Source organism: Vigna radiata, chromosome 3, assembly GCF_000741045.1.
Source record: "Vigna radiata var. radiata cultivar VC1973A chromosome 3, Vradiata_ver6, whole genome shotgun sequence".
In the NCBI taxonomy this organism is placed as follows: Eukaryota; Viridiplantae; Streptophyta; class Magnoliopsida; order Fabales; family Fabaceae; genus Vigna; species Vigna radiata.
In genome coordinates, this window is record NC_028353.1 from 8,601,685 (window position 1) to 8,620,935 (window position 19,251).

Consider the following 19,251-nt stretch of genomic DNA (forward strand, 5'->3'; position numbering starts at 1 on the left):
AAAATAAGTTTAATTTCATGACTCAATTGTAGGATTCTATCACGTAGTATGTATATTTATGTTTGATCACTGTATTCTTCAATTTTCGTAATGATGTTTAACGAGAAAATGGCATTGCCTTCTATTTCAATCTTCTGGTGAAAGCGACAGAATATGCAATGAAAAAAAGGTAATAAGAAAGTGGTGAATGCGCGCAGAAGACACGTGACCGTCCATTAAAAAAACAAGAACGTATAGAAGGATCCACGTGTTAAAGTATTAGGCTTTTTGAAGAAGAAAGAGTTCTACGAAACCAACCAATAATAACATGGTAAGGGAGTAAAGAAAAAAAGGAGGTGTCTTTATCTTTTATCTATTGCGTTATCTATTGCGGCGGCGCACGGCTTGGCTCGCGTTGCAAGCAACGCTAAGGTGCGTGGAATCTCTACAGTTCATAGCCCTTTTCCATTCTTCTCTATCTTTTGTCACTAGAAAACCAAACCATTCATTCTCTCTGCTATTTAATGGCGCTAAATTTCAGAATTGTTTTGTTCTAGCTGTCTTTTCTGTTTTAACTTTTTGGTGCCATCATGATACTGCTGGTTCGTGATAATCAGAGGAAAGGTAATGAGAATGCGCTGATGGGTAGTGTTAGTCTGAACCCGTTATTTCGGAGTGAGTCTTTCGGGCATTACTATCCCGACGCTGAGCACAGCTATACTATGATGGAGAAGAGGCAACTGTTCTTGAGAAGCTATCAGTTCTGTCGAAAGAAGAGTCTGAAAGAGAGAGTGAAAGGCTCTTTGGTTCGTGTCAAGAAGGTTCTGTGGCTAAGGCTGCGATCTGCTAAGAAACTTAGGAGGTTGGTCTTTTCAAGGATCAGAATCAAATGCGGCTTCTATTACCGCAGGAGAAGGTTTTCACGCCTTCTCAATGCCCACAACCGCAAAATCGACTCTTCCTCTTGTTTCTGGTAGTAGCACCATTATTCATCCACTCATCACAACTGAGAAAAAAACACTCAACAAAAATGTTCTCATTTCATGATTCATCAGTTACTACGTGTAGTCTTTTATCGTGTACTTACAAAGACGTGTTGGAAATTGGGACAAGGAAATAGATATATTGCACATATTGTTTATTCTTTGTTACTAGTTGGTCTCAAAACTTTGTCTGTCTGTTTTCTTCCTTCTTTCTGTCATTCATATCTTCTTTTTTCCAGCACAATCATATATAGGTTCTGTTTATATGTACTTTATTTGCTAAGTTTGTGGCTTCATACTTTCCAATGAACAGTGAGAACTCAGCATCATATGTGGATGGTTTTCCTTTTCAGTATGTTATCATTATATTCCAGTTGCCATGGTAAAGAGTTTCTTTCTTCCTATGTTTCATCAAGAATTCTAGACTCACGGGCAAGTATGTGTTTGGTAGTTGCTACTGTCACTGTTATATTAATGAGTTATTGAATATAACAAAAATAAAACGATAAGGTGAAATCGAGGCATTGCAGCAGGCACTCACCTAAAACTATAATTAAAAGGTACATCCGTAAATGAAGCTTTTCGGTCTTCTGCAAATAAATACACAACAACCTGATTTATTACACAACAATTATTTACTCACTGTCAGTAGTTAAAACCTACATCACCAAGTAAAGCTTTTTGGTCACAGGCAAATACATTTTCAACTATCTGATACAATAATAACATCACCAACTCTTAGGAGGAAGGAATGTTGGAAGTCTCAGATCGACTAGAGATAAGGCCAAATTATAATATATAAGTAAAATGCAAACCTCATTTTACAAGCCGGTTTTGTGAGATTGAGTTAGGCTTAAACTCATTTCTAACCAGGAAAGTCATTATGAGATAGACCTATTTTTGTATGTATAATCTGATACATGTAAAAAAATCATTTTAGAAACTAGTTTATCAACTATCTATTTATAATCTTGCAACAAAAAAATTTACATGGAAAAAAATCCTAGGCTTGCATGTCAATCAGGTTGGTTTTATTGTTTAAACTAATTTTGAGAAATGTCAACGCATTTGCATTAAGTTGGCAACGGTAACATAGATGTGAAGCAAAGGGAACACATGGGGGATTGTAATTGAATCTGATATCTACAATAAATATTAAGGGGTAAGATTGTACTGTCAGACACTGCCATGAAATAGCGTGCAAGCAACTACAAAATGAAGAAACAAAAACAAATAAACAGTACTACAGACTCTGTAAATGATGATAACAAAATTAATTATCATAATAATTATTAAAATAAAATATTGTTGCAGATTCTATGTTCATGTGAGATACAGTGTATAAGATAACGTAATTCTTATCTTATATAAATCGATTCTATAAAATTAAATTAAATTTAATATTTCCATATGTATTAAAATTAATATTCACATACGTATTAAAATTATAAAAATTGTATAAAAGTCATAAAATACATTTTTCTATTAATTTTATAATATTACAACTATGTAATAAGAAGTTTGTAATTTTTAAATATATATCTGTGTAATTTTTAAATAAGAAGTATGTAATAAGAGTATTTGTAATTTTTTAAATATATATTTCAATAAAATAAGATATTATAAAATTTACTTTATTATCATGTTTTTTTGTTTACAAGTGTATAGAAAGTTTTTTTAGTTAAAATACAGATAATAATCATAATAAAAGAAATAACAAAACACTCACCATAAATATTTTATACCAAAAATAGAGTTACAAAGATAAATACAATTAGTAAAGTCTCCATCAAGACTAAGTTATTAGACTGTCAAACTCAATTCATTAAACTCTCCAATTAAACTTATGTCATCATACTTTCATCATTAAACTCATTTCATCATAATCTTCATTACATTATCTTAATAAACTATCTTATCATGTCATCAAAATCTTTAATCAAATTAATATCAGACTTTCTTATAAGCAAAATTTAGACAAAAATTTAAAAAGTTGTTTCATTTATAACCCTATTACAAAATTCCAGTGTTAGGTTATTCTTGAACTTAATCTAAATTTTGCTACCTAAGAATGCATCAGAAGAGAGATAAGAAAATTAAAACAGAATATAGTTACCTCAGTTTGAAATTAACAATGGCTAAGTAAATAGTAGAAAGAAAAAAAAAATTTCCATTAGCTTTGCTTTTGTTGGGCTGAAATTTTACGAACAACTTGGGCTTTGACCCATTTGTGTCCATTACTTCTAATTGTCACACCCATGTTATTGGTTCAAAATTTTGGTAAATCTATTGTGAAATTTCTTGAAATAATTGATCCAAAATAAGTTAATTAGCAACTAATTGTGAATTAATTTTTTTTGTAGCATAAATATATTTGATCGAAATATTTAAATGATGACCTACTCAAACATTGAAGGTATTATTCTAAACAGTTAAATTTAAAATTTTATGAATAATTCAACATTGTGAAAAACTATGAAATCAAATATATTAGACTAATATCCAAAATTATTATTTATATATTTTTCAGCAAAGTACATCTTATACTATGCAAACTAAAAATTTGTTTGAGAAATATAAGAATACAAAAAGTAAAAGAGCTATAAAATAAATGTGCACACCCAATAAACACTTACAAAATCCAATATCCTTGTTAGTAGTTATAAATAACATACGACATTTATTTATTTGTAAAAATAAAATGCATATATAATTTAAAATAATACACCTATATTCTATTCATTCAACTATATTAAATTTTTTTTAATTAATTTTATTAACATAACAAAATAAATCAATACAAAATTAATTTATTTTGAAATATTAGAATTACACTAAAATAGTATTCATTATTTACAATTCTTAATTTTTATAATTATTTTTCAATACAACAAATGCTCATAATATTTAACAAACATAATAAAAAAATAAAATTATTTAAAATTATAAAATATATTATAAAAAGATCAAACAGTTACTTCTAACGGGAAAAGGAGTTTTACAAATTAGTTTTTTTGAATTCAAATTGTGATGAAAACATTTTTGTTTTATTGAATTTTTTTTAACATCAAATACATCTATTTTACTTTTATTTATTTATTTTTATTATACCCACTTACATTTTTTTAAATGGATAGACATATTTTATTTTTAATATAAGAAAGATATGTTATAATAAAATATTTTTATTTTTTAATCTTGTTTTACTTCTATTAATAATATGATTAAATATATACTTGATCGTATTTAATAATTGTCACATTATTTATTAAAAAAATCAACTTTATAATAATAAAGTAAAAAAAAATAAAAAAGTATTTTTCAGATAGTTACATACTAATAAAAATTACGTGAACCAATGATTATTATTTTTTTCTATCTTTGCTTTAAGTGTATTTACCTTTTCTTTTATTTTATTTTTTTACTAATATCAGTTTAAATTGATTGAATATGAGATTATACTATTGTGAAGTTGAATAGTGGGACATATAAAAAGGAAAATCTCCAGAAAATGATTATTTCCGTGTGATAAAGTCATTAGCAGATGTAGATCCATCACAGATATAGCATAGAAATCTACACACAGTTTCAAATTCTATTACTATGCAAGGAATAGCATATGTTCGTAGGTTACTTTTACACATGGGTTTGGTGAAAATGAACCATTTTCAAAGTCCAATTGGGCATGTTCAGGAGTTAGGTAAAATAATTAGGTTTTCTGATTTATGAATATCTCTCTCTCATGTTTCTACTCACTCTTTCGACCAATGAGGCAAGACTTATTTGTTTGCTTTCTTAGGAGTAGAATTGATGATGGAGATCAAACGGTTTGGGTTGTATGATGTTGTTCCAAAAAGTTCTTCAGACATTCTATTGAGTCAAATTGTTCCTCCAAATTACTTGGAAATACTTGTAGAAGCAATTAATGCAGTACATAATTTACCTTCTTATCCTAAACCTCTCTTTATAGTTTTTAGAATAGATGTTTTATTAATATTGACCTAATAGAGTTAATTGAAGTTAATTTTATTATTATAAGTTGATCAATAATTGATGTAATGTGATGCATGATTGACCAATTTACTTAATGATCGACTGAATTTACTGGTGACCGAATTATGACTAACCTAGCTGACCAGACAATTAGAAAAGATATAAATCTCAGGACAAAAATATGAAAATATTGCATTGTTTAAATGCATCGAAATGGAAAATATGTTACTCTTCATTTGTGTGGGTAGAAAGGCTAGTAAGAAATCACAAAGAAATTTGAATACTGCTTTTATTCTGTTATCTTTACGCTGTAAAAAATTATTTACTTTTAAAATATATAATAATAATAATAGGGACGTATACAAAATTTATAAATAAAAAATTTCAATGAATGCTTTAATTAGTTCAATGACTAGGTATTAAAAATATGTCTAGAAAAGAATAACTAGGTATTAGGTTCGCAGAATGGTGGCGGGGTACAGCTTAACCCTTCTAAAGTTCTGGAAAAGAAATAATTAAAAAGAAAAAGGGTGGTTAAGTTAGTCAAAGAACAAGATTTAGAACTTGGACTAAACTGGTAGATATATACTTAGAAGGAGAAATCAGAGCATGATTAAATATATAGTTAGCAACTAAATATCACAGCCACATACATTCCACAGATAATCAAATGATTAGCTTTTAGGTTATATTTTTAACGGGCACATCAATCATTGCACATGCATCAAATATTCCTCCAACCACCAACTAATTTGGATTACTAGCTACAAATATATATTTAACTCAGAACACGGAAGAACAACTTTCAGACTCTGAAGTGGCAACGTTTTTGTAGCCATGTGTGAACAAGTTTTAAATTGAGGTAACATTGTCTCTATCTGCCTCAACCTCATGTGTGGTGAATCATGAAGCCACATTCCTGTATTATATAAGGTATGGCTTATGTTTGAGTAGAAGGATTCATATACAACACTACTGTTATCTTTATCTCTCCATCATCTGTTCCTGTTGATTCATCAATGGTGAAGTTGGGTTGGCAATATTTGGCTACCAAACGCACGAGATGTGGCTATGAAAAGCTGACAAGTTCGAGTGAAAAGATGATGAGGGATGGAAGAAGTTGTTGGGTGAAGTCTGTGAATGGAAGATTGCGTGGTCTTAGGTTGTCACGGTGTAGGAAGCTTTCCTTAGCAGTGGTATTGTTTTCAAGCAGAATTGTAAGACTATACACTGAGGTTGTCAACAGCATGAACATGGAAAACATATATCCCGCTATAGTTCTCTCCACTCAATGGGGTCTTCCCGTTCTCTCTCATTCCTCACACGTTTGCAGATCAAGGAGGACCATCCCTCTTCACAGAAAACTCACTTTCTGTTAATTACCAACATTTTTCTGTCTGTTGCCATTCTTTTCTGCTAGCATACTTCTATGATGTTATAAATGGCTCGTAAGTTTCTGTTTTATACAAAAAAACAATGTGTAAGATGTTAGAATACAGAACATCCTGAATATTATATAGCACTATCCAGTATGAGATTCCATCACCAATTATTGACTAACTTCTTTTCTTGTACTTTTCATCATTTTCGAAATTAAAATATTGATGTTGTTTTGAGTAGGATTAAGTGAAGAGATCTTGGGTTAATTCTGCTTTTTTATACATGTATATCTTAACTAATGATAATTACTTGTTCCATATAATGAGGTATAACCATGATTATGGAGCAGAAAACACATAATCTAGGACAATGACACATAATTATTATACATAACAATGTGGAAAGTTCCATGTTTCGGGAAGGAAGTAGAGTAACAGAATATGTTCATAACTTGAAATTAGTCGACTGTAAAATCAGGTTTTTTCTTTCTGTGACTGCTAAGAAGTAATTGGTATGATTAATTGTGTTTGGAATGGTAGCAAAAAGGCATAGAGTAGCTACTGTGTTCACTGACACACTCCTTTACAGCGATGATTCCAATTATATTTTTTTGCCAACTTCCATGCATTGTACACCAGCTATTCAGTCCAAATTCCATGCATTGTCTTTTTAAGAGCATTCATGTTATGTGTTATTTAAATAATCATTGCTCTCATATTCATGTTTCTTTTATTTTATATTAATTTTAAATGTTCTAATTATAAGGAAACTATATCAATTGTTTTTAACATTTTTTTGAAAACGGAAATTTTTTTAATATTTTTTGGAAAGGGTAACTTTTAAAATAAAAGTTAAGTTATATAAAAACTATTTTTAAATTCACCTAAAAATATTGTTCGATATTTATTAAAAAAAATGGATATAGTTCAATAATTTTTTTCCAAAAACATAAATAAATATGATTGTGTCTATTTTATGACAAAAATAAGTATATTAATAATAAAAAATATTTTATTTTTAAACAAAACCAATGTATTATTCACGTAACTTGTTTTAAAATAAAAAAAATAGTGAATTAATTTTGGATTGACTTAAAGAATAATATATAAATTAAGGAAGCGTAACTACGTACTTTTATTAGATATTAAAACTTTTAGTACGTAGTATATTTATTTTTTCATAAAATGGTTAAGAATATTAGATTTAATTTTTTAATTTCTTTTTGTTAGCTTAAGTGCGTTTAACTTAATGTAGTCCATTACAATTATTTGACTCTTTTGTTTTTATTTGAAAAGAATTATAGGTAGTTTGGGTTTGGTGAATTAGTTATAGGTTATTATATTTGTTTCAGTTTTTATTTAGGTTTGTTATGATCATTTGTAAACAGACCAAAGTGTCAGGAATATTTAAAACCAACATGAAGGAATGAAATACACTTGCAATTTCAGAGAAATATTTCTAGCTTGTGTGTAAACGGGATTTTCTTTTAACAAAACATAGACTCATACACAACAAGACGTGAATCTTTCCGAAAAGGTAAAAATAATTTCATTTAACTTCTTTATTTTTATCTCTCGAAAAGCATCCATGAATTCCGCATATCCATGTCAAGGGGAGGGTTTTTTAAATGTGTAGTGATGAAGGGTGTTTTAGTATTTTTATTTCATCATTAGAGTCCAGTTACTAATTGTGGGATGCTTGCCATAATTTTTCATATATGGGCTTCGTGGTGGGGCGAAGCTAGTTGGGCCTGATCAAATTCATAATTTTCAAGTAAGTTAGTGGTTTTTCAGGAAGAGTGGCTGTGTTAAGCCTATGGCGGTGGTAGTGGCCGTTGTCGTTCCTTAGCATCACCTCACTGGAGAATCGTGGTTTTTGTTAATCACACCAATCGCTTTTCTCAAAGGTTCTGATTCTCTTTGTTCATCTTATGAATAAGCTAATTCTTCGCTACTCTTATCTTCCCTCTTTATTTCATTAACCTTACGATTGCTGTTGTAGTTTTGTACTCGCGCTCTCACCCTAGCTATGCACTCTATGCTTTAATCATGTTCCCTCCCTTCATTTGCTTTACCTTTGCTTCCATCATATTGCATTATATCATGGCTATTTTTCTTCATATATATTTCTCCAAATGCTATTTTCTCAATTTAAGTGAAACTAGATCACACAAGCTTTAGCAAAAAAATAAGAACAAGAAAAAGTTGAAAAATGACATGATAGGTAATCGGTGGATTGGCTAATTGGATTTACCTTTGGTAAAATTGTTTGATTGGTTAACAGGGTATCCTTGAATCCCTCCATTATTAAATGGGTCAAAGGTGGATTTTTTTTTTTCCTTTTTTTGAAATATTTTTCCTAATGGGTCAAAATTTCATTTTGGTCCATCCAACAAGCATTCTGGTCATCCACTTGGTTGTTACCCATGGTTTTGGATTTGTTGTTTAGCTGTTGAGCTTTCACCCCAAGCTCCAACTTCTTCTGGGACGAGTGAGTTTGCCCTTTACAAGTTACAACAGATGAACATAAATGTGGCAATGATTTCCCGTTTATTCTTCTACTCATGTCTGACAACTGTGGTGTTGCAAAGAGGGTAGTAAAATATGTTAAATTACAAATTGACACTTAAAAGGGTAATATTATATCGGTGAAATTGATTAAATGCAATTTGACTGCTGCCTGTGTCAACATTATTTGTCATTTAGAAAAGTGTAGTGGTGATCTTGGTTTCCTTGAATGCTATTGTCAAATTGATTTGCTAAATCTTGTATAGGTCGAGTTTTTTAGTTACTTAAAAAAATCTATAATATATGGTGGGTTTTGACCCGTTAATGCATTTATTTTAATATTACTTGTCTTCCCTAATCATTATCCTAACTCTTTTGGGCTGGAAGTCGAGAGGCGTAGAGATGTCTTGTAAAATCTTTCTTAAACGCTCAAATTTTTGTGGCTATATTTGGACAAATAAATTCACCATTGATGAGCTTTTGATTACTTCCACCGCTTCACCGCTTCCCCTGTCCATTATTTTGTAAATAATTTGCATATTTTTGCAGTTATATGCATATGAATGGCGTGGCGCGAGCTTGGAAAGAAGGTGGGTCGACTTTTATTTGCATATGCAATATCTTTTTTATCGATAATTTGTATTAAATGTGATAATTAACCAGTTTACAAGTGATTGAACTTTTTCCTGTACAAGTTACTACGCTATGTAGCTCATTCAGTTTCTCATAATGTTCATTTTTGTTACCTGAATGCAGAAAATATATATGAATTTTACTAGAGCTTTGACTGCATCGGCATTTAGGCACGTGACAGGATCAAGTTTTGCATCCCCCTTTGCTGCACAATCTGTTTATGCATCAGTAAAATGCGTGACAGGTAATTGACATGATGTGTCCTTTTAATATTATTTTTCTTGCTCTTATACTGTACATACTCTGCTAATCACTAATTCCCTTAACTACATGATGCAGATTTCATCAACCAATCTCAGGGAGTGGCTGGTTTTGGCAGTGAGACTAAAGAATGTGGAATACGGTAAAATAGTATTCAATTTTCATGTTTCAAAGCAAACCATCGATAGCGATACCATTTAGGTGATATGCGGATGATAACAAAACGGGCCTATGCATAGTGATTGGAATAGCAGTGAGTTCAACTTCCAAATATGTGAACATATGATCTAGCAGAAAGCCAACTATGTGAGGGAACATTTAAGAAGCCTAAATTTATCAGAACTATTGTAGAGTAGATAGGTAGTACTGCATTGGTGATAAGATGGGTTTATTCCAATGTGTTACCACCATCCTATATAGGTGTTTCAACAGTGAGAAATAATTTTATTAACTGTGATGTTTTTGAAATTGAACAAAGATGGGTAAAATTTACTTTACTTATATTGGGTTGTGAGATTTGACGTAACATAATTAGCAGTAGAGGAAAAAAATAATTCGTTGATCTTTGATTAGTCAATTCTGGAGCAAAACTTTTGCTTATTATGTTCTTAATCCTTTTTCTTTTTTTTAAGAAAATCACATGACTAGCATTAACAGGTGACTTTTAAGAGGGATCTAGATGGGCTTTGATTGCATTATTGGTAATATGCTATCAATCGTATCATAAAATAATCCGGATTTTTGTCAATCATCTTCACCTGTAGATGTAAATGCTTAGGCTAAAACTTATTTCATTTTACTTGAAATAAAGGAGTGATATTAGTTGAAATCCTGAACTGTTTGGAGATTTAGTAGTTAACTCTTCTGCAAAATTTACTTAAATGAAAAGGAAAAGGCACAGATATAAGGTGTTTTGATTACATTTGTAGGTGCTTCCATGCTAGTTCTCCTGTCTGGGCAAGAAGTGATGAACCATTAGGTGTGAAGACCCCAAAGGGGGTGCAATATGTGAAAAGGGCTGGTAGAAACTATCTTCCTGTTAAAGCTCCTTATGCCCGTCCTAATGTCTCAGCTAACAAATCAAATCCTGATAAAACAATAGAAATATTTGAAGGCATGACCCTTGTTGAACTGGCAAAGCGCACTGGAAAATCAGTATCTTCTTTGCAGGATATCCTCACGAATGTTGGTGAAAAGGTTGAATCAGAGTTTGAGCTTCTCAGCATGGATGTTGCTGAACTTGCCGCAATGGTATTTTCTCCTTCTTAGTGGCAAATGACTTTTAACCTGTGAATATTAGGAACTAGTACCTACTACCTTCGTTTGATCCCAATACTTGTTTGTCTATCCCTGTCATAACTCATTTAATGACAACTCGTTTTGAATAAATTCAAAGTAGCTCTTGTTTGACTTATTTTTTAGCTCAAAGTATATGATATTTGGAGTTAGCTTTTGTAGTGTTTTAGTGATTTGAATTTTGAATCAAATCTAAAATATCATTGGTGAAGTTTTGATGGAATTAAGTGGAGCTTTATGAAGTTTTTCCTGAAATTAGTTGGTATTGGGCCGTTTTGTGCACCTTCCCTTCTGTCTAAAGGTTACAGCATCCATGGAAAAATAAAGGGAAGAAAAGTAACCGGAAAGACCAGGCCTAAAATATGGTTGACTTAAACAAAAAATTTACTTAAAACCATGATTGAGCCATTATATTAAGGTATTCATACACTATTTTATTTTTTCACATCCATTATGCCTTCACCCTCCTTTCCCCGCCTCAATTTGTCACATGATGAAGATTCATTTTTCTCTTTTTGTGTAATCTATTCACTTAATTAGTTCCTTGCTGCTGCAGGAGGCTGGCATCAATGTTAAGAGGCTACATTCTGTCGAAGGTACAGAAGTTTTACCTCGTCCTGCAGTTGTAACTGTGATGGGTCATGTTGATCATGGTAAAACATCTCTTCTTGATGCCTTGCGTCAAACATCAGTAGCAGCCAGGGAGGCTGGTGGCATAACTCAACATCTAGGTGCTTTTGTTGTGGTCATGCCATCAGGAGCATCAATCACATTTCTTGATACTCCTGGTCATGCTGCATTTAGTGCGATGCGGGCAAGAGGTGCAGCAGTTACAGATATAGTGGTGCTGGTTGTTGCTGCAGATGATGGCGTCATGCCTCAAACACTTGAAGCTATGTCCCATGCAAAGGCTGCCAATGTACCAATTGTAGTTGCAATTAATAAATGTGATAAACCAGGTGCAAATCCTGAAAAAGTTAAACTACAGCTTGCTTCAGAGGGCTTGCTGCTGGAGGAGATGGGTGGGGATGTTCAGGTTGTTGAAGTTTCAGCAACTGAAAAAATTGGACTGGATAACCTAGAGGAAGCCTTACTACTTCAGGCAGATATGATGGATCTTAAAGCACGAATTGATGGGCCTGCTCAAGCATATGTGGTAGAAGCAAGACTTGACAAGGGACGGGGTCCATTGGTAACTACTATAGTAAAGGCAGGGACTCTAGTTTGTGGTCAGCATGTTGTCGTAGGCTCACAATGGGGAAGAATAAGGGCTATTAAAGATACGGCAGGGAAGTTAACTCAACGAGCAACGCCTGCTATGCCTGTTGAGATCGAAGGGCTTAGAGGGTTGCCAATGGCTGGTGATGATGTTATTGTTGTTCAATCTGAGGAGCGAGCTAGAATGCTTAGTTCTGGTAGGCAAAAGAAATATGAGGAGAACAGGCTAAGGAATAAGATGATACAGGACAAACCAACCACTTCAGATGATTCCATGGACGTTCCAGTGAGGGTTGAAATGCCAGTGATAGTAAAAGCAGATGTTCAGGGAACTGTTCAAGCTGTCACTGATGCTTTGAAAACTTTAAACAGTGCTCAGGTTTGTGAAGATTATAGTCCTATAGTAAACTTTTCTTTTGCTCATACATGCTAGTGTTTATAGATGCAAGCGTTTCACCTTTTATCCACAGGCAGAGTGAGGGCAGAGAAAACAGTTTATGTTTTTATTATGCTAGTGCTAGAGATGTGAGTTTCAGCTTTGACTCTTTTGGTATCAAAGCCTTTTCTTTACTAACCAGTTTGGACCTTCTTCCTGTTTTGGTTTTTGTAATCCTAACAATTTAAGCTTGTCAGTAGGTAATGTGACTTTATGTTTTATCCTTTTTTAAAACTAAAATTGCTTGAGTGGCTAGTGGTGTGAGACAAAGTGAAATCATTCATGGGCACGTTTATAGCTGATCAGGAATTTTGGGTGAAATGCCTGGTTTACGACAAAATAGGATTGATTCTTGATATATTAGTTATATGAATGCCATCATTTAACCCATATAATAATGTTTGTTTGGTGGTATGGTGAAAATGACATATGAAAGGGTATTCAGTGGAGTAATCAGTTTTAAAAATATACTTGATAACCGTTAATTAGTTCTAGTTGATCCTTTACAATATAGTTTGGAAATTGGGAATGATTTGCTTTTAATTATTACCAGGTCTGGCATACACGCTGATTTCTTTTTAATTCAAATGTGACATTCATGCTTGAATCAGCTTTCTATCGATCAACAAAATACTGCAGTTTCTTGTTGAAAATCTTTAATTTAATTGCTAGGTTTTGGTGAATGTTGTCCATGTTGGCGTTGGGCCACTTTCTCAATCTGATGTGGACTTAGCACAAGCTTGCGGTGCTTGCATAGTTGGATTCAATGTCAAAAGTCCTCCTACTGCTCTAAGTCAGGCAGCAACTCGTGCCAGTATCAAGGTATTATTAACTTGTAAACTTATGCCATGCTAGAGATTCTGACACAAACCTTTGACTTCAACTCGACTTGTGTATGGTTGTTATAGATAATCCTGCACCGTGTAATTTACCACCTTTTGGAGGACATAGGCAATTTGATAATAGAGAAGGCCCCTGGAACTTCTGAAACCCAGGTGGCTGGACAGGCAGAAGTGCTTAACATCTTTGAAATCAAAGGGAGCAAATCGAAGGGTCCTGATGTGAAGATAGCTGGTTGTCGTGTTATTGATGGTTTTGTGACAAGATCAGCAACCATGAGGCTTCTGAGGAGTGGAGAAGTGGTGTTTGAAGGAAATTGTACGTCTCTTAAGCGGGAGAAGCAGGATGTGGATACTGTGAAAAAGGGAAGTGAGTGTGGACTAGTAATTAGCAATTGGTATGATTTCAAAGTTGGAGATGTTATTCAGTGCTTAGAACAAGTTGTAAGGAAGCCCAAGTTCATTAAGTCAGAGAGTGGTGCTGTTCGAATTGAATGTTGATCAAGTTATTTCAGAATTCATCAAAACACAGCCAGCAAAATAACGCATATGGAAGTTAGAGTAATTATTCTTTGTTGTACCAAAAGAAAGTGTAATTAGATTTGAAAGGATTAATCTACTAGGTTTTTTTGACATGTGCTTGGCACGTATGATAGTCAATGATTTTGGACCATTTTCATATCATAGTTCCTTGAATAGGAATCCATCAGCTTACCATTTAAACTTAAAGAAATACTTTTATTTTCGTCGTGTGAATTATTAGAACCAATAAAAGAAAGTATATTTGTTAATTTCATTAAATAATTGTTCATTTTTTTATTTTTATTTTTGGTTTTTATGCTTTTGTCAGAAGTTTCTTTAGAAGTTACGCATATGCTTATATGGGTACTACTGTTCAAGGGTAAGCGAACCTAACCTAAAAAAAAATTGAAACAAAACAGCAGTATTGTGTTGATAGGTAATAATAATTTCAAAAATTAAATAAACATCTTCATTTCTCAAAAAAAATTTAAATAATATATAAAATTGTCCAACTCAATAAAATTTCTCATTTCCCGTGCGTTAACGTTAAGTGACCATGTGCTCACCACAAACTTTACGAGTTTTGTCGAAATTGTTTTTTAGATTAATTATGTTTTTAGTACGTTTAGATGCAAAATTGAAATTCTTCTTTTTTGAAATTTTAATACATTTTAATTTTTAAATTTAAAATAAACAGATATAATATTTTAAAATTTCAATTATATTAAATTTTTTTCTTTAAATAATATATTTCCTAATAAATACTGAAATAAAAATATATAAAATAATATAAATAACTCATATATTAACGTATTTAACATATTAATAAATTTTAGTAAATTTAAAGAAAAATATTTAATATATATTAAAGCTATTAATAAAAACAAATTTCAATTTCACATAAAAAAGTTTTAAGAATTAAATACGTATTTAATTCTTTTATATATGACAAAGAGTAATTTTCATATATTTTCTTTTATAGCTTTTATGGTAATATGAAGGCATATGGTTGTTTTAGTGGATGGGTCTATGGTTAGGGTCGTTGACAAAAACGAATAAATTGGACAAGTAAATAATAAATTGGCTATGGAAGAGTCCATATTAATGAAATTCGTCCACTTCCATGAATGACTTCGGAACGATGCAATTCAAAAATTTAAAAGTTAAAAATAAGTTTTATATTATGTAATTTAGAAGTATTTTTTTTTTCTAAAATAAGACTTTTGAATTGGATGATTAAAAAAATAATTTTTAAATTGCCCTTCACTTTGGCTGGTCTACCTATATTCCTTGAGGAGAAATAATGTGTACTTTCTCCAACTAGAAATCATACTTAAACAACTTCCAATAAAGTTGGCCGTTTCTCAAAATTTCCAACACTACCTACAAATGTTCTGTGTATTCTTCTCTGATATAGAGAAGTATATCATCAATGAACATAATCACAAACTTATTTAAACAATTTCTGAATATCGGATTCATGTAATCCATGAATATAACAGAAATATTTGTCATTCGAAAAACATAAAAATATATTCATAATGTTCGTAACGAAATCGAAAAATAGTTTTTGAACATCTTCCGACTTAACCAAAATCTAATGGTAGTCAAATCTTAAATTAATTTTCAAAAACACACTCGCTTCTCATGATTAATCCAGTATATCTCAATCTTTTACAGTGAGTACTTATTCTTAATCGTCAATTTATTTAGCTGTCGATAATCAATACAAAGTCTTGAACTCCTATTTTTCCTTTTTACCAACAATATTGGAGCTTCTCACAGTGACACACTCAGTGAGATGAACTTCTTTTTCAATAAATCTTCCATTTGTTTCTTCAGTACTTCTAAATTAACACGAACCATTCAATATGGAGGTATAGATACTTGACGAGCTCTTGACACTAGATCAATTGAAAAATCAATTTCTCGCCTTGAGTGGATTGTGGTGTGTGAGACAAAGTGAAATCTGTAAAATTCTAGAAAATGATATTTTTAGAAGTGGTGGTAGTCTAAAAATAATGAGACTCGATTATTTTAATATTAAACGGTTTTATTATAAATAGTTTTGTTATAAACAAGTTTCGTTATTTTAAAACATATCATTTTTCTAGAAATTATTTTTCTAGAGTTCTCTACCATCTGTTTAGACGAATATATATATATATATATATATATATATATATATATATATATATATATATATATATTATTTCTATGGTTGATTGGACGAGAAATTGTGTAATAATTAACACAATTTTAAATAAGTTTTACGTGTATAATAATTTGATATCAAAGAATTGATCATTGATATAGAATAATTTTGAGTTAAGAGTATGTTTAAATAAATTTTATATTATATAATGAATTGTATTTTGTATGTGGTCAACTCTCTTGGTGTTAATTATTGACAAGACTTTCAGTGAACCATAAGTTACAAGTGTTTGAACTCTGAAGCTTTTAAATTGATTCACACTAGATAGGCATAATATTATTTATCTTCATAAAAATTTAAAATTTAACCGTCATTAAAATAAACTTGTAAAACTTAAAATTAAATATTTGATTTGAAATTGATTAAAGACTAAACATGATAAACTCTGCCTATTTTAAAAACTCAATTAAGTTTTTAAAATAAAATAAAAAAACAAAATGAAAGTTAATAAATTACGTTAAAATATAACTGAAATATAATTTATTTTTCACAAGTTTCAAAAGATTTGAACACAACCTGGATAGAGGCGATGGCCACCACAGATTATACTTCACAACTTGATTTTGATTGATTTTATGAAAAAGCAAGATGGTCAGCTTTTTTGAATTTTGTTGTATTATGATGGTGGCTGTGTTGTGTGGATGATAAACTGTTGAGAAAAAAAGGGTTATTTGGTCCCAAAATGAATTATGTGATACAGACAGAACAGAGTATCATAATCAAAATGAAGCCAAAGATACTAAACTCAAAGACAAAGCTGCTACTGTAGGGATTACCTAAACCTAACATCGACCACGTGGACTCTGTTCTGCATTACAACTTACAAGATCAAGATCAAGATCAAGGACTTCCAGCCTCAAAGATTAAGGAAGGAGTTCGCTCCCTCAAAAAATGAGGCAGCTTAGGACAAACATCACACATACACATAAGGTTGAAATTAAAATCCAAATCAAATGAACCAGTTTCCACTTTTTTCTTTTTTCTTTCTTCTTTCTTATTACTAGGCATTCATTGGTTTGTTTTGTCCAATTTCGCACCGTATTTCTCTCTCCTCTTAACTGTTCATTATTCAATATTATTATTACCCAAATTCAACTTTGATGATAGTTGAGAGTCCTAATTTGCGTGACCTAATTCGCTGCCACCCACAAACAAGCGCGGTTGGAATTGATGTCTGGTTGTTCCGAGGAGGAGGGGGTTTCGTTCTCGGACGCCGATCATCGCGGTTACGAAGGAGGCAGTGACGACGATTCAGAAATGGGTAAGAGTCAACTTCGCAGAAGACGAAGGGTTAGTGGTTTTGGGAAGGTGGTTGTGCATCAATTTGCGAAAGCGAAGAAGCAAATACGCAGAGTCAGAAGCAGAAAGAGTCTTCTTGCGAAATCGCATCCGGGGAACGAAGAAGGTAAGGTGATTGTTGTCGCCGGTGACGGTAGTGGAGGAAGAAGGAGAGGGAATGGGTGTGGGTTTTGTTTTTCGCGGCCCAAAGTGTTGGAATCACCTAATGAGTCTCCCACGAGTGATCCCAATGACCCTAATTTCACTCAAGCCATGTTGAGAACTTTGATGGACAAGAATGATTTCTATTCCAAAGAATGCAACCCTCACTTGGATTAGTTACTATTTCAGATTCCTTGCGTTCGATTGGGTTTTAGGATAAGCTGCTCAATTTGAAGTGGTGTAAGTAAAATGATGAAATTGTGACATTATGATGGCTCTTAAGGGAGGTAATTGGATTATCAATAAAAGTGGTAGAGATGTTACTTGAGAGGCTGGAACTGTGTAATGTCAGACCCTCGTTTGCATTTTTGTTCATTTAGAGCAATGTGGTGTAAGAACTTATAGACAGGAAACTTGCTGCAATTCAATGATTATGAATTCAAGAGTTGGAACGGGTTAATATGGATTGGAGAATGGAAGGTTGCTTGATCAAGTGCTGCTGTTGAAGAGGTTGGTCAAATTTGGATTCTTTGATATTCTGGGGTTTCTACTTGTCCCAATTTGGAGAAGTGGTGTACATATCAATACTGAAATTTTTTGAAGGCTGTCATTTGCATAATCTCTTTCTAGCCGTCAGCACTTTTTGATTGGTTTCCTCGTGAGTGCAAATTTTTGGTTCAGCTTGTTAGAGGTCTTGAGTGGTTGCAATTTATGGAATTTTTTTGGCATTGCAACCTGAGATAAATTGTTGTTTTGAAAATCAGTTTGTTCTGATTTTTTTATAACTCATGTCCTCATATGTATTTGATGAGATTTGGAAATGACAATGGTTCCCATTCTTGAGTCTGCATATATCTGGAAAATTTCAGAAAACAAATTTAAAAGTCATTTTGTATTTGAAGTCTGGAAAATTTTGTAAGATAATAGATTGGTCTGCATATGTTTGTCGATGATGAAGTATTTTAATAGGCTTCATACGTTTGTCACTTATTCTTGCTAGGCTGCTGGCATCGGTTGATTTCCATGATAAGCAATATGCATAATCAGTATGCATTTCAATCTTTCTCTTCTAGTTGTCGAGTTTTCTTTGGTTCCCTCCAAGATCTTTTCTACATTCGACAATTTTATGCTCTCTTCTTTTTCATTTGGATGCTTAAAGTCCAATTTCAAGGGAGTTCAATTGTGAACATTTCTAATTAATGGGTTCAATTAACATTTTTATTGTTGTTTCAAATTACTTCCAAAGTTACGAAGGTTTTTTCAAATTATTTAATATTTTATTTTGTTACTTCATCTCAAGAAAATTTATTTCTTGCCAGAAAAATTCTTTGCTTCAATTTATTCCTAGCCAAAAGCAAAGTTATAGCAGTCTTTATGGGATTTTTCATGATGCAGGAGGGAAACCCTTTACTTTTTGTGGTTTTGTTTGTGTAGCACCGTGCTGTTTCCATTTTGACTAAAGAAATTGAAAGTGAGGGTTGGTAATGCGTCGTGGTTGTCATCCAGTGGCTTCTGTACGAAACCTGAGTTCAAGGTACAGATTTTATTA

The 19,251-nt window shown here is 32.0% G+C and overlaps 3 protein-coding genes across 4 annotated transcripts; all 3 read left to right on the forward strand.

Annotated features, from left to right (window-relative positions):
- Positions 1 to 280: 280 nt before the first annotated feature.
- On the forward strand, positions 281 to 1,314 carry LOC106757494. 2 transcript variants are annotated; one of them, XM_014640167.2, is made up of 2 exons: positions 281 to 411; positions 597 to 1,314. In XM_014640167.2, the coding sequence occupies exon 2, from the start codon at positions 621 to 623 to the stop codon at positions 954 to 956; it is 336 nt and encodes a 111-aa protein (XP_014495653.1). In that variant the 5' UTR covers positions 281 to 411; positions 597 to 620; the 3' UTR covers positions 957 to 1,314. The 2 variants fall into 2 exon arrangements, with proteins under 2 accessions (XP_014495653.1, XP_014495652.1); XM_014640166.2 differs by having other exon boundaries at positions 297 to 411; positions 537 to 1,314.
- Positions 1,315 to 8,107: 6,793 nt separating this feature from the next.
- On the forward strand, positions 8,108 to 14,316 carry LOC106757799 (translation initiation factor IF-2). Its single transcript, XM_014640598.2, has 8 exons — positions 8,108 to 8,241; positions 9,392 to 9,432; positions 9,599 to 9,719; positions 9,815 to 9,878; positions 10,666 to 10,987; positions 11,589 to 12,629; positions 13,359 to 13,508; positions 13,595 to 14,316. The coding sequence occupies exons 2-8, from the start codon at positions 9,406 to 9,408 to the stop codon at positions 14,024 to 14,026; spliced, it is 2,157 nt and encodes a 718-aa protein (XP_014496084.1). The 5' UTR covers positions 8,108 to 8,241; positions 9,392 to 9,405; the 3' UTR covers positions 14,027 to 14,316.
- A 2,873-nt stretch (positions 14,317 to 17,189) lies between these two features.
- On the forward strand, positions 17,190 to 18,640 carry LOC106757138. Its single transcript, XM_014639735.2, has one exon. It carries the CDS (start codon positions 17,433 to 17,435, stop codon positions 17,877 to 17,879), a length of 447 nt encoding a protein of 148 aa, XP_014495221.1. The 5' UTR covers positions 17,190 to 17,432; the 3' UTR covers positions 17,880 to 18,640.
- The last annotated feature ends 611 nt before the right edge of the window (positions 18,641 to 19,251 follow it).

Coding starts and splice junctions, on each gene's coding strand:
- LOC106757494 (XM_014640166.2), top strand. CDS start 570: ATGATACTGCTGGTTCGTGATAATCAGAGGAAAGGTAATGAGAATGCG.
- LOC106757799 (XM_014640598.2), top strand. CDS start 9,406: ATGGCGTGGCGCGAGCTTGGAAAGAAG. Junction 9,720..9,814: donor ATCAGTAAAATGCGTGACAG/GTAATTGACATG, acceptor TACATGATGCAG/ATTTCATCAACCAATCTCAG. Junction 13,509..13,594: donor CAACTCGTGCCAGTATCAAG/GTATTATTAACT, acceptor TGGTTGTTATAG/ATAATCCTGCACCGTGTAAT.
- LOC106757138 (XM_014639735.2), top strand. CDS start 17,433: ATGTCTGGTTGTTCCGAGGAGGAGGGGGTTTCGTTCTCGGACGCCGAT.